General features: G+C 43.5%; 1 protein-coding gene and 1 pseudogene across 5 annotated transcripts in view; one reads left to right on the top strand and one right to left on the bottom strand.

Annotated features, from left to right (window-relative positions):
* CLPB (caseinolytic mitochondrial matrix peptidase chaperone subunit B) overlaps positions 1-13,815 on the bottom strand; it is a 143,337-nt gene that overhangs the window by 89,510 nt on the left and 40,012 nt on the right. For all 5 annotated transcript variants that reach the window (XM_042904398.1, XM_042904394.1, XM_042904395.1 and 2 more), the window contains exon 4: positions 1,998-2,101. In XM_042904398.1, coding sequence (XP_042760332.1) covers positions 1,998-2,101 — 104 coding nt within the window. The remainder of the gene's footprint in view (positions 1-1,997; positions 2,102-13,815) is intronic.
* On the top strand, positions 13,255-13,587 carry LOC122199384 (annotated as a pseudogene).

Raw genomic sequence — 13,815 nt, 5'->3', positions numbered from 1 at the left:
TGAAGGGCAGCTGGGTGGCTCAGTTCGTTGAGCGTCGGCTTCAGCTCAGGTCCATGATCTCACGGCTTGGGAGTTTTGAGCCCTGCATCGGGTTCTGTGCTGACAGCTCAGAGCCTGGAGCCTGCTTCTGATTCTGTGTCTTCTCTCTCTCTGCCTCTCCTCTGCTTGCACTCTGTCTCTCTCAAAAATAAATAAGCATTAAAAAAAAATTTTTTTTTTTTAAATAATGACTGAACCCTGCTGGAATCCTGAGAGCAAGTGAGAGGGTACTTATTCAAACAATCCCTTCCCTTCCACCTGGCTCTGCTCTCTCAGCAAATGTTCCTCCTTGCTTTTTGGTGAGAGCTTCTGGACAGAAGACAGAGCTAAGGACAGTAATACTGTGTTTGAGTAAAGAGAGGATAGCCCACAAAGCAAGTCTCCACATAGCAAGCTGCAAATATAGGGCAAGTTTGGTACTTATGAAATTCTCCTCTGAAACATGAAGTGAACATAATTCCTCCAGCTCAGTGGGGAATCCAAAGAGGCATAGGTCATGGCCTGCACATGGAACTGTCAGCTGAGGAGGAGAGAACAGACATATGGGCAGATGAGAGTTCAAATAACCATATAAAAGGTCAAGATTTAGAGAACATTCAAAAGAACAGCTGAGGGCAGGTTGCAATTATTGCCAAGGACAGTAAAGGCTTTGTAGAGGGTCTAGCCATAGCGGTGGAGCTTGACACAAGGAGTAGGTTTAGAGAGGTACAGAGGTAGAGAGGTAGAGAGGTAGAGAGGTAGAGAGGTAGAGAGGTAGGGGGAGGGCAACTCGACACTTCACCAGGGCAGCAATGCTCTGATGCTCTTAACATTGCTCTCGTGCTGCTGACTTGAGAAACCTCTCTGGGGCAGCAACAACCCCTCTGCTCTGGGCTACCAGAGCTATGTCAGGCTGGCAGCCTCACTGACAGCTCCGAGGGCTGAGCGCACCACTCCCCTGACTGGACGTCCCTCCAGTCAACGTTCCGACCCTCAGGCAGTCAGTGTGGCTGGCTGTCTTCCTGGCATCACTGCCGACCCTGAAGCAGCACTGCTCAGCTGCCCCGTTGCTGGAAACAGGGGTATCTCAGCCTCTGTAAGCAACACAGCATAACAGACAGGGAGGGAGGAGACCGTCCGAACAAGCAAAAGCCCAAAAGTAAAATATTCATTTCTGCCTGTAGCCAAAGCAACCCATCCTCTTCTAGACCTCACTTTCAAAGAACCACTCACCAGAGGCAACCAAGACTGACTTCACTGACTACCCTCCTACAGACATGTGACAAACCCTAGTACGGGTGCACATTGCCTCTTTCTTCTAAAATCCAAACAACCCACATGACACTTTTGGGAGGTGCTTATGACCACTGCATTTTACAAACATAAACGTCATGGCACAGAGAAGATCCACATTTGTTCTGGGTCATAATGGTAAATTGAGGGGCCAGTCCCAGAGACAGGATTGCATTTTGCATATAGAAGGCGGGGGAGCAGTATTCGGAGTAGTATTCAGAGGGACTTCTGAGGCGGAGGAAATCAGTGAGGCTACTTTCTAGTTCTAGGGCAGGGACGGAACAGGGTAAGTCTGCAGGAAGTAGAAGAGGAACAAAGCCACATTCCATGCAGTTGCCTTAATTATTTTATGGAAACCTGCTCCATTGTCCACTCCTCTGAGGCTCCACAGGCTGAGGCACTTTCGGAACACCAGGTAAAAAGTACCCCCACTCCCTGCTGTGGTCATGAAGTCAGGCCTCTGTCTTATTCCCCGAGACTTTTGAAGGGACATAAATTAAATTATAGAGCCACAAGGGACTGTGAAAGGCATCTATTCTAAGCCTTTTGGGTTATCCATGAGTTCCCAGAGGATAAAGAACTTATAGACTCTCACTCTGAGTTGCTGGTAGAGCTGGCACAAAGCAAGACTGCCTGGTAGCCAAAGGGAGAAGAGTGCTCAGAACAGCAGGGGAGTCTATGCTTACCTTCCAAAGAATGGATTCCCTGCTCCTTGGCAGTCTTGTAAACACTGCTGAAATCATCCCCGAGGTTTGGGTCAGCGCCAGCAGCAAGGAGAACCTGCACCACACTGGAAGAAATCAGAAAGACAGAAGTGTCAAAAGCTGGAAACGCCTAGGAAGTAGAGTCTCAGGTTCTGATACCTGTTTGGGGATTGGATCTGCGTCTGTTCAAGTGAGTGGTACAGGGGAAACAACATGGACTCTGCCAGTGTGAAAGTCAAGGGTAGGAAACCTCTGAAACTTACTAGCTGAGAGGCTCTGGCCAAGTTATTTAACACCTTTCTAAGGCCCTATAGGCTTCCACAACTACAAAATACAAAGTATTTATTCAACAATTAGTTGTCAAATGCTTCCTGTGTTGTAGTCACTGTGCTAGGGTCTGTGCCCTCATGGAGGTTACAGTCTTCTGGGGAGGACAACAATTTAGCATAAAATTGTAGCAATGTGTGATCAAGGCTATGATGGAAGAAGTACCATGTGCAGTAGGAAACCAAGGGAAGGGATCAAGAAAGGCCTCCCAGAGATGTGGTATTTAAGGTATTTAAGACTTGAAGGCTACAGAGTCGGACCTGGGATGGTGAAATGGGAGGACTCAATGCGTTTACAGATCCTGGAGGCAAATGAGCACGGGGCTTCCCCTGAAGAAAGTAGGGCTGGAGCAGAGAGTGTAAGGGGGAGAAGCATGGGAGAGGAAGCAGGCCACTGAAGGGCTTAAAGGGGAAGGGACTTGACAACATACACCTTTCCTCCCCACCTCAAAATACAAAGACTTAGAAAAATACATACCATATTGAAATAATAAATTAAAACATCCACCTCCTTAAAATTCCAAGAGTAGCCACTATTCACAGTTTGGTATATCCTTCCAAACCACTGCTATTAGAAAAATCACTTCAGTAGCTGTGTGTGAATGGACTGGAGGGAGGAGGACCAGAGTCAGGGGCCTCTACAGACTCAGTGAGGTTAAATTAGGTAAATTTATAAAGCACCAAGCATAGTGTCCTTGACCCAGGAAGTGTTCGTATATACATTTACTTCACTCCTATTACAGAATATTCCTGCCAATGTTTTATTTTTTCTGTAACAAAAAAAAAAAAATGTGTTCACTATAAAACATTCAGAAGATATAGATAATTAAAAAGAAGGAAATATTTTAGAATATGTAACAGGGGCGCCTGGCTCAGTCAGTTAAGCAACCAACTTGTGCTTTTGGCTCAGGTCATGATCTCATGGTTCATGGGACTGAGCCCCACGTCAGGCTCTGTGCTGACAGCATGGAACCTACTTGGATTCTCTCTCTCTCTCTCTCTCTCTCTCTCTCTCTCTCTCTTTCTCTCTGCCCCTCTCCCCTGCTCACATGCACGGGCTCTCTCTAAATAAATAAATAAATAACCTTAAAAAATATGGTTTAAAAAAGGGAATATATAGCATCCATTTTTTCAATGTACATACATTTTTATTTACAAAAATAAGATCATACATAAATTTTCTCTGAACACACACAAACATACATATTTCCATGTTTTAAGTATTTGTCTATCACACTGGGTTTTTTTTTAATGTTTTATTTTATTTTTGAGAGAGACAGAGCAAGAGCAGGGGAGGGCAGAGAGAGAGGAAGACACAGAATCAGAAGCAGGCTCCAGACACCGAGTGTGTCTGCACAGTGTTCTGACCCCGACGCGTCGCTCGAACCCACGAACTGTGAGATTGTGACCTGAGCTGAAGTCAGATGCCTAACCAACTGAGCCACCCAGGAACCCCTGTCTACCACATCGGTTTTTAACAGCTGCACAGTGTTCTACTATAAGACTATTGTATATTTTATTTAGCCAATCTCCTATTGTAAAACATTAGATTATTTTTAATATTTCAGTAACACATGTCTGATTATTTCCTTTGGCTAAATTCATTGGAGATGAAGTCCTAGGTCAAAAGCTTAAACCTTTTTAAGGGTTTTGATAAATATCACCAAACTGAATTTCAGAAAGACTGTACCAATTTTTATTTTTACTAGCAAAGGAAAAAGAGAGTAACTGTTGGGCCTTCCTTTCTCCAAAATAGGGTGTTTATCGGGGTGCCTGGGTGGCTCAGTCGGTTAAGCGTCCGACTTCAGCTCAGGTCACATTCTTGCGGTCCGTGAGTTCGAGCCCCGCGTCGGGCTCTGGGCTGATGGTTCAGAGCCTGGAGCCTGCTTCCGATTCTGCCCCTCCCCCGTTCATGCTCTGTCTCTGTCTCAAAAATAAATAAACATTAAAAAAATTTTTTTTTCAAAATAGGGTGTTTATTTTTCTTCATCACGTGTCAATCTGGTAAAAAGAAATGGAATCACACTACCGTTTCAACTGAATTTCTTTGATTACTAATGAGGTTGGACTTAAAAGAATATGTTTAGGGGGCACCTGGGTGGTTCAGTTGGTTGAGTGTCTGACTTCAGCTCAGGTCACGATCTTGTGGTTCATGGGATTAAGCCCCATGTCAGGCTCTGTGCTGACAGCTCAGAGCCTGGAGCTTGCTTCAGATCTGTGTCTTCCTCTCTCTCTCTGCCCTTCCCCTGTTCGCCCTCTCTCGCAAAAATAAACATTAAAAAAAAAAAAATGTTTAGTAGTTAGTTGTGTTTCTTTTTTAATGAATCACAACAGTTGATTTTATTTTCATAATGTCCTTTGACCATTTTTCTCTTAGTATGTTAATCTTTTGCTTACTGGCCTTCAGAACTGTTAACGCTTTTGAAGGCATAAGTGGTAAGCAGTTCAAAAACTTACTCTAATTATTATAACTATTAAAAAGTCAAACAGTAGTTTTAGTTTTTCTCTTCTTTGTTAGATTTTCAGTATCTGTAACCATCAGTGTTGAGGGTTTTCCCTGTACTAACTGGCTTGAATTTCATTACCTTCAACAGGCAAACAACCTGGCTCAATTACTTGCTGCATAAATGAATGAATTTTAGTAATTCCCATGTCCACAGACACACACTCCTCACAGACAGATCAAAGAACCAGAAGCGATCTCCCACGTAGCTGAGGTGCTTCTACAACTGATCTAGCATGGTCAGGTTGAATCTCAGGTGTCTATTCACCTTACCTACAAGGATCTTAAGAAGTACCTTTCACAGGTAATCCTTGTAGGATATGGATTATAATTCCAAAGAGAAATGAGAAGTGTCTGTAAGCAGCTAAAATCCACGTCTAAAACTCAGATACTGAATTCATAGCAGAGTCTGTCAGGTTCTCACTTGGAGACATATTTGTTCTTAGTTTACACATAAGTGGGATGAGACTGTTTCCCAGAAGATTAAAAGCCAAAGGGTACAAAAAGGCTGTTATACATAGGCAAATCAATTGACAGCAGTGAGAAAAAATATCTGCTAGAAAGGTAGTATGATATAGAGGTTAAGAACACTGGCTTTAAGAGGTGCCTGGATGGCTCAGTTGGTTAAGCATCCGAGTCTTGATTTCAGCTCAGGTCATGAGCTCACAGTTCATGGGATCAAGCCCCGTGTTGGGCTCTTTACCAACAGCAGGGCATCTGCTTGGGATTCTCTCTCTCCCTTTTTCTCTCTGCCCCTCCCCTGCTCACTTTCGCTCTCAAAATAAATAAACTTTAAAAAAAAAAAAAAAGAATATGGCTTTAAAATCGGGACAATCTGGGTTGCCTGGGTGACTCAATCAGTTAAGCATCCAACTTCGGCTCAGGTCATGATCATGCGGTTCTTGAGTTCGAAGCCCGTGTCGGGCTCTGTGCTAACAGCTCAGAGCCTGGAGCTTGCCTCAGATTCTGTGTCTCCCTCTCTCTCTGCCCCTCCCCTGCTCTCACTCTCTCTCTCTCTCTCTCTCTCTCTCAAAAATAAATAAACATTTAAAAATAAATAAAATAAAAATTAAAAAATAAAATAAAAATAAACAAAATAAAATCTGGGACTATCTGAGCATCAACATGAATAATGACAGTAACGGATTACAACCCATTGAGTAAAATAAGATTCCATAATTCCATACTGAAAACAAGTTAATGGAGAGAAAGGAAAGCTCTTCCTTACTGTAGAATGACAACTAATAAATGTAGAAGGTATGATGAAATTAGAACATCATCATTTTGCAATCTCATAATTATCAAGGATAATAAGAGCATCTGGCTTATATGGCTGTGTTAACGCATGTAAAGTGCTTAGAACACCATCTGCCATACAATAAGTGCTCAACAAACATTGGTTATTATTATTACTATGTACCTGACTCTGTGGTTGGGCTGTGGGGAAGTCAAGAGAAATGTGAATTAAGACACTTAAATTAGGAAGACAGAATGATATTTTATAAAAAGCACAGAGAGACCTGGGTTTAAATTAAAGCTCTGTCATTTACTGCCTGTGACCCTGGACAAGTTACTTCACCTCTGAGACTCCATTTCCTTACCAGAATAATGGAGATAATGACGCCTCCTTTTCAGGTTATGAGAAAGTATGTGAAACTTTGTGGCACACGGCACATAGAAGGAGCTCCACAAATACAAGCTCTCTTCCCTTTCTCCATATAATCTTAGTGATAACAACATGAATCTGGGCCACAGTGGGCACGTATACCTGACCACCCTTCCCCCAGGACTCATGCCGGCACAGCCTTGTGTTAAGAAGGCAGCTCTTCTATATTCTGCACAAGTCAGCTTGTTATAAAATCCAAGTGACAAAGGTTTGTCGATCTAAACTCAAAGGGACATAATTTGGTTAATCCTCAGATGCTGTATCCAATCACCATTCAATCACAACCCCTCCCATGGCAGGCTGTCCCTCCAGGCAGCTGGTGTCACTAACTGTGCTAACCTGGGCCTCTCCAGGTTCATGAGTATTGATTCCGTCTGTCCAATTTGTAGGCTGCAAGACGTGTCCAAGCAACCAAGTATGCCGCCCTTGGCCCTGGAGGGCAGACAGTGGTCTGGTAGGATGGAGAGAAGACAGTGACTAGGCTTGGCCCTCAGGCAGCTAACCCAATCAAAGGGAATGGGCAATTCACTTCACAAACTTGGAGGCCAAAGAGGGTAAGCAACCAAGCTAGTGACTCATTCTGCAACCTCAGAGAAAATTTCCCTCACTTTTAATAAAACTCAAAAGGCAGCAGCCCCACTATGGGGTATTGCTAGGACTAAAGGAACTGTGGCTGCTTAGTGGCCAAGAATGGCACCAAACACCTTGACAGATGGCCAGGAGGCTTTTTGTCCAAGGGCCATTTATGTACTTAGAAAGCATCTAATCCAGAGCTTCACGGGGATCAAACCCCTCTTGGAGAAGCCAGCCCAGATCAGGCCAGAGGGCTACATGACTACGCTTAGCTCTGGTAATCAAAGCTAGCTCTGACGACCAAAAGAAGTGTCCAGACCTGTGGGCTACAGCAGGACAAAAACAGGCTAGCCAGGTTAGAGAAAGCTACGGCAAAGCTGGTAAGAACAGACTTAGCAGTTGGCCATGCCCAGCAAGTATCAAAACGTTCAGAGTCAAACTAGAACCAAGGGCCAGAGACTAGGCAGCACTGATATGTGGTAGAGAGTCAAAAGCCAGGTCAGATGTTAAGGGCTAGGAGCTAAAGGAGAACAGTAGGCCACAAACCAAGTAAGCAGCCAGAAACTAAGGAATATCCAGGTACCAGAGGTCAAGGCAAGGCAAAAGAAGCAGAAACGAGAAGCAGCAGTAAGACTTTGGAAATGAAGTGATTTCTGTCTCTTTGATGCTTTTTGCTGAAGCAGAAACAAATCCCCAGGTTCAGAACTGTATCGGGGAGAAGGTGACTTACATGGGGAGAAGGTGAGTTGGCCCATCTGGCTGACAAGGGGAGTACAAGGTCAGGAGTAAAATGAGATTCTGATGGCACAAAGGGAAGCAGACACTGCTATTTGAGGTGATCCATCAAAGGACAACTGCAGCCTCCCCTCTGTTCTCGTGCCAGCATACTAGGTGCCATTTTGTACGTCTGGGTTTAGATATTACTGCCTTAAATTTGGATAGGTGGTACCAAACAGACTTTGGTGTATGGGCTAGGCCTTCATGGTCTTAACATCTGGATTAAAGGGGGCAGAGTAAGTCATTCCATGCACTTAACGTTTTTCTACAACAGGAAACATTTCTACTCAAAGGATCTATGTCAACTACTCTTCAAGTTCTCCATAGGCAAAGACTTAAGAATATCAGCAATTCTCCAAGCCAGCTCAGGATTTGGTCTCCGGTGGTCTGTGGAAAGATATGCCTACCAATGTGAGGATTAGTCTCAAAGGCTAGAGAGAATTTCCAGACTCTCTTTCCCTAATTTCAAGATTCAGAGGATGTGTACAGCCCAAGAGGACAGGAGTCTGTCCTTTCATGACCTGGCTCTAGCAGCAGTACTTCCTTCCTGTGTGCCCATCAGGATCTGTTCTGTTCTTATCTCCACTCAGTACTCACCAAAAAGGCAGGGTCTTGTGAATACTGAAGGTGAAGGAAGTGAGGGTAAACTCTGATCCTAGGCTGAGAGCTATTTTTTTCTCTGCCTTGTTTCTACTGCCTGCTAGTACAAATATCTATTTTCTTAAGGGTACAGAATGGCTAAGTAGGAGGAAGGTAGTAGTCTAATCATAAGAGCTAACATTTGTGTATACTTCCCACATGACACTGTTTTAAACACTTGATATATAATAACACATTCAATCTTTACAGCAACACAATGAGGCAGGTTATGCATTAAGAAAACTGAGGCACTGCATGGTTAAGTAACGTGTCCAAGGTATCATTCAGCTGTAAGGAGTAGAGGTGGAATTCAAACCAGGGCAGTGTGGCTACAAAGTCCATGTCCTTATCCCTCTGCCATGTTGCCCCTCACGCTCCTATACTGACTCCCAAGAGCTAACAATCTGTGGGAACGCTGTGCCTCAAGTCAGGTTTTAGCAGCAAAGCTAGGATCAGAAAGTCCAACAGAAAGATGGGGCAAGGGTATGAACAGTGAATTCCCAGAGGAAGAAACAAACAAAAAAGATTATCATTAAGTATATGAAAAGATCCTCAAACTTATGTTATTAGAGACATGCAAATTAAAACAATGAAATATCACTTTAAATCCAACATATTGGCAAAAGTTAGAAAGCTAAAAAATGCCAAGTGTTGGAGAGGACATGGGGTTCTGGGACTGTTCACGTACTGTCAGGATAGACTGGTGCAGCCACTCTAGAAGCCAAGCTTGTAACACTTTGTCAAATTAAAGTACCTTACTCTATGACCCAGCACTTCTCTTGAATATATATATCCCAGAGCAATTCTTACACAGATCCATAAAAGGCGACATGGAAGATGTTCATCCCAGCATTTTGTGACAGTGGGGAGTTGCAGGCAATCAAGTATCCATCACTGGGGAATGAGTTAAGTTCAATGTGGTAGAGACACACTATCTGATATAGCAGTTAGAAGCAACAGACTAGATATACATTCAACAACACCAACATGATCTTTTAGAAGGGTTGATTCCCTATCCCCTTCTATTAATCATTAACTGAACTTAACCACTTGTTCCAAAGGTTTATTCCTTTAGGAAGTCTCTCAACTGCAGAACTTCTAATTCCTATGATGATCTGGTAGATCTTGGGGACTAATGGGTTAAGGACCCAGAGAAAACAATGAATTCTCTGAAGTACACCAAAGACCGTCAAATGTGCCACGACTTCTGCTGGGAGTGCCCCCCCTCTCCTTCAACTGGTTAGTGCTCATCACTTTCAGGGCTCTTCAGTGATAAGGTCACCAATTCACTGAGTCTTGTCTGACCTCCAGCCTGGATCCATGCCCTTCTTATTTGTCTACAGAATGCAACACCCACACCCACGGGTAGGTGACCCTGATCATATTGTACCATGATTGCCTATTTACTCGTATTTACCTTTCCTGCTAGACCATGAGGCATAGAGACCATGTCTCCACCTTCCTTCCCAGCTCCTTGCCCAGTGCCTGGGTCAAAGTGGTCAGTAGATGCTTTCTGAATAAGTGCATGAATAAATGATGAATAAATAAAATTATTATTTTCTCCATAAGTTTATTTATTTTGAGAGAGAGAGAAAACAAGCTGAGGAGGGGCAGAGAGAAAGGGGAACAGAGGATCTGAAGCAGGCTCTGTGCTGACAGCAGAGAGCTTGATACAAGGCTCGAACTCACGAACTAGGAGATCATGACCTGAGCCGAAGTTGGATGCTTAACCTACTGAGCCACCCAGGCACTCCAATCATTATTTTATTTGATGGGAAACGGAGAATGGTAGATGGCAACTGTCTCAGCCCTGCCTAGCCATCTCCTATCTGAGGTTCCAAACTAGGCCACAGGTGGTTTAGCCGTGGAAAACCTTCATCTTCCTCTCCTGAGCATGAGGCCTTTCCTGCCTTCCACCAGGCAGTTCCCAGACAAAGGTGAGGAAATGAATAGGAGAGTGGTCCCTAACTGGAAGCTCCTGGGACTCATGAAACTCCCTTTGGAACCACAGCCCCCAAGAGGCACATTTTAATTTGCTGATCAGATTATAATTAGATTAGAGGTGGGAGCTCATGTAGGAAGGTTGGCTCACACCGACCTTGATGAGCTCCTGCTTTCAGGACAGTGGGGTGTCACAATGCATGGAAGATAGTTACATCGATCGATGTTAAGGCTTTCTGCTCTCAGTGGCCGGAGGGGCTTGGGGTTGCCACATTGTTTAGGAAAAAGCAAGGAAACCTGTGGTGTGGGCTGAGGCCTATGCTGGGCAGGCACGTGTCAAAGACAGCTGGTGAGCAGCTGGAGTTGGTGAAGCAAGAAGGGCAGTGATCCCAGCTCCAGGTCGTCCCCACACAATGTTGAGCTTCAGGAGAAGCTCCTCCAACTCCTCCTCCCCTCTACCCGCCCCCCTACATGCAAAGCATAGGGTCACTGTGATGAGTGTCACGGGTCCCAAGGAGAAGACAAAGAGTTGACCTATTCTCAACCCAGTGCACACCTCGATGAAGGGAGGAAGCAAAGAGGTCAGAGTTCAGGAGGTTTGCTGGAAAGTCAAATGAGCTGTGGCTCATTCAGCCTACTGGCTGGTCTATGAGCTGGTCAGGAAAGCAGGGTGGCCTGACCAAAGGCACCGGCATGTGTTAAATCTAAAGGTCCTTTGGCATGGGGGCATGAAATGGGAGTGGAGAGGGTGAGGAAAGCAGTTTTCTTTTTAAAGCAGGTTCCTTAGGCCAAAGCATAAGAGACTCTTAAAAACTGAGAACAAACTGAGGGTTGATGGGGGGTGGGAGGGAGGAGAGGATAGGTGATGGGTATTGAAGAGGGCATCTTTTGGGATGAGCACTGGGTGTTGTATGGAAACCAATTTGACAATAAATTTCATATATTAAAAAAATAAATTAATTAAAAAAAATGAAAAGTTAAAAAAATAGTAATAATAAAGCAGGTTCCTTAGGAAACAAACTAAGGATCAGGTAGGAGGCAAAGTACCTGTATAGAAAATGTGCCCCAATTTTCTCAAAAGAGGATAATAATCTTTTGTTTACTTCCCTCAAAAGGTAAAAGTCAATAATCATAGTAACAGCAGCCATAGTGTGAAAAGCACTTTACATTCACTATTTCAGCTCCATATAACCACTTGCAATGAGGTACTAGTCCCATTTTATAAGTGAATAAACTGAGGCTCAGCAAAATAATGTGAATTGCCAAAGTATACACATTAATTAAGCATAGGAACCAAGATTCAAATCCAGGTCTGTGTAAGGCCAAACCTAGTACATATTCCACTAAACTACACTGGTTCTCACTCATCCAACTATCCATCCATTAGTGTGTCTTACTATCCCATAATTACTGAGCCCCTACTGTGTACCAGGGACAGTGACATTTTCAGATGGTATAGTCAAGCAGGTCATAGCAGCCAGCTGGGTTAAAAGGGAGTCTCATTCAGATGGACAGGGTCAAAATCAGTGGTGAGATCATTTGGGGGAAGGCTCAAGGAAGACATGGCACATTAAGGAGAGGGGCAAGGAATCAAGACCACCATCACAGGGTTTCCAACACAATCTCGATTTCACATCCTTAGCCTAGTTTCAAATGTAATTCCCTATCTTTCATGTCTTTCAATATGTGCTCTGTAATATATGGTTGTCAAACCTATGGGCTAATGTGGTCAAGCTCTGATGGTAGGGATTTCACCACAGTATGGGCCTGATTAGGCTCTCTCTAGGCAAATGATCTATAAGAGCACGCTGGGGCTGATATTTTTCTTCAACTCTGGATGAAAATAACAACAAGAAAACAAAAAATATTAATAACACAAGCAGATATCTATGCACTAAATAGTCTTATGTGCATCTTATGTGGAGATTAAATCTTCACAATCACCATTGCTGAGGTAGGTGCTATTATTATTCGCATTTTGCCGATGCGAAAACAGAGCTAGTTAAGAGATACAGCTAGGTTTTAAACTCAGGCAGTCTCCTTCCAGAGCTCTTGTTCCTCACCACTGTCATACATAACTGGACTGTGTACTCCCCAAAGCAGGGACTGTGCTTGACCATCTGTTTCTCACACATAAGACCCAGTACAGACCAGTAAATATTTGTTGAATCAATTCACTTCTGGGGCCTTAACACTGCACTGCTGATACGCAGAGTTTTTAGTCAGCTCCTGGGCTTTATTTGCTAGTATTGCTAAGTTGGGACTTCCTCACCCTGCATTTTATGGTTGGTTTTTGGTTTTTTAATTGTAGACTTAAACACTCATCCCTATTAATGTTTATCACCACAGATTTAACCATTGTTCTAACCCACTGAGTTCTTTTTTCATGTCCACAATTCTTTCACCTAACATATTAGCTCTCTCTCTAAGCTTCATTTAATCTGCCAGTTGGGTTGGCATTTATCCATGGTCTCAATAGAATCACTGATGTAACTACTGAAAAGGACGAGGCCCTGTGGCTCACCACTTGAGTCTGCTCTCCAGTCTCCAATCATATATACACAACATAGGAAATAGGTCATTCACCATTTATTAGTCTGTCTGAACTATTCTCCACATCATACTTTATTCATGCGAAATGTCATGAGAGACAAATACCTTGCTGAAACCCACACACACCTACTATACTGCTTGTATACTCCTGACCCACTAGCCTGCAGCCTTATTTAAATAAGCAGCTCACCTCTTTCCACCATCTTGGACCCTTGGACCCTGTGGAAGCCTGCTGGGAACAGGACTCTTAAAACAACAAATATGTCTGTTAGGCTGTAGTCCAAGGCCATTTTTGTTGGCTATAAGTGAGGTCTTTGGAACCAGAGGGAGCACACAGCTCTTCTTAAAACTGAAGATGTTTATGCTCTAGATAAAACTGAATTCTATCTAGGCAAGAGATATGCGTATATGTACAAAGCAAAGAACAACACAGTGACTCCTGGTGGCAAACCGAACAAAACCAGAGCAATCTGGAGAAAAGTAACTTGTGCTTGTGGAACCACTGGCATGGTTCACGCCAAATTCTGAAGCAATCTTCCTGCTAAAGCCTCTGGCCACAGAATCCGTGTGATGTTGTACCTCTCAAGGATTTAAACTTAATGAAAAGTAAATAAAGGTATAGTTTGTTCTCTTAGACAGGTAGGTAGAAAGAAAGAAAGAAAGAAAGAAAGAAAGAAAGAAGAAAGAAAGAAAGAAAGAAAGAAAGAAAGAAAGAGCGAGCCCATGGCAGAGAGTGGATCTGATGTCTTTAAAGAAAAGATGTGGGAGTGAACCATATCACAGTCCTTAGAAGTTGAACATCCTTCCCAATGTATCCTTCCC

Source organism: Panthera leo, chromosome D1 (assembly GCF_018350215.1).
Source record: "Panthera leo isolate Ple1 chromosome D1, P.leo_Ple1_pat1.1, whole genome shotgun sequence".
Classification (NCBI taxonomy): domain Eukaryota; kingdom Metazoa; phylum Chordata; class Mammalia; order Carnivora; family Felidae; genus Panthera; species Panthera leo.
Note: the sequence above shows the minus strand (reverse complement) of the source record. Positions and strands in the feature narration are given on the sequence as shown.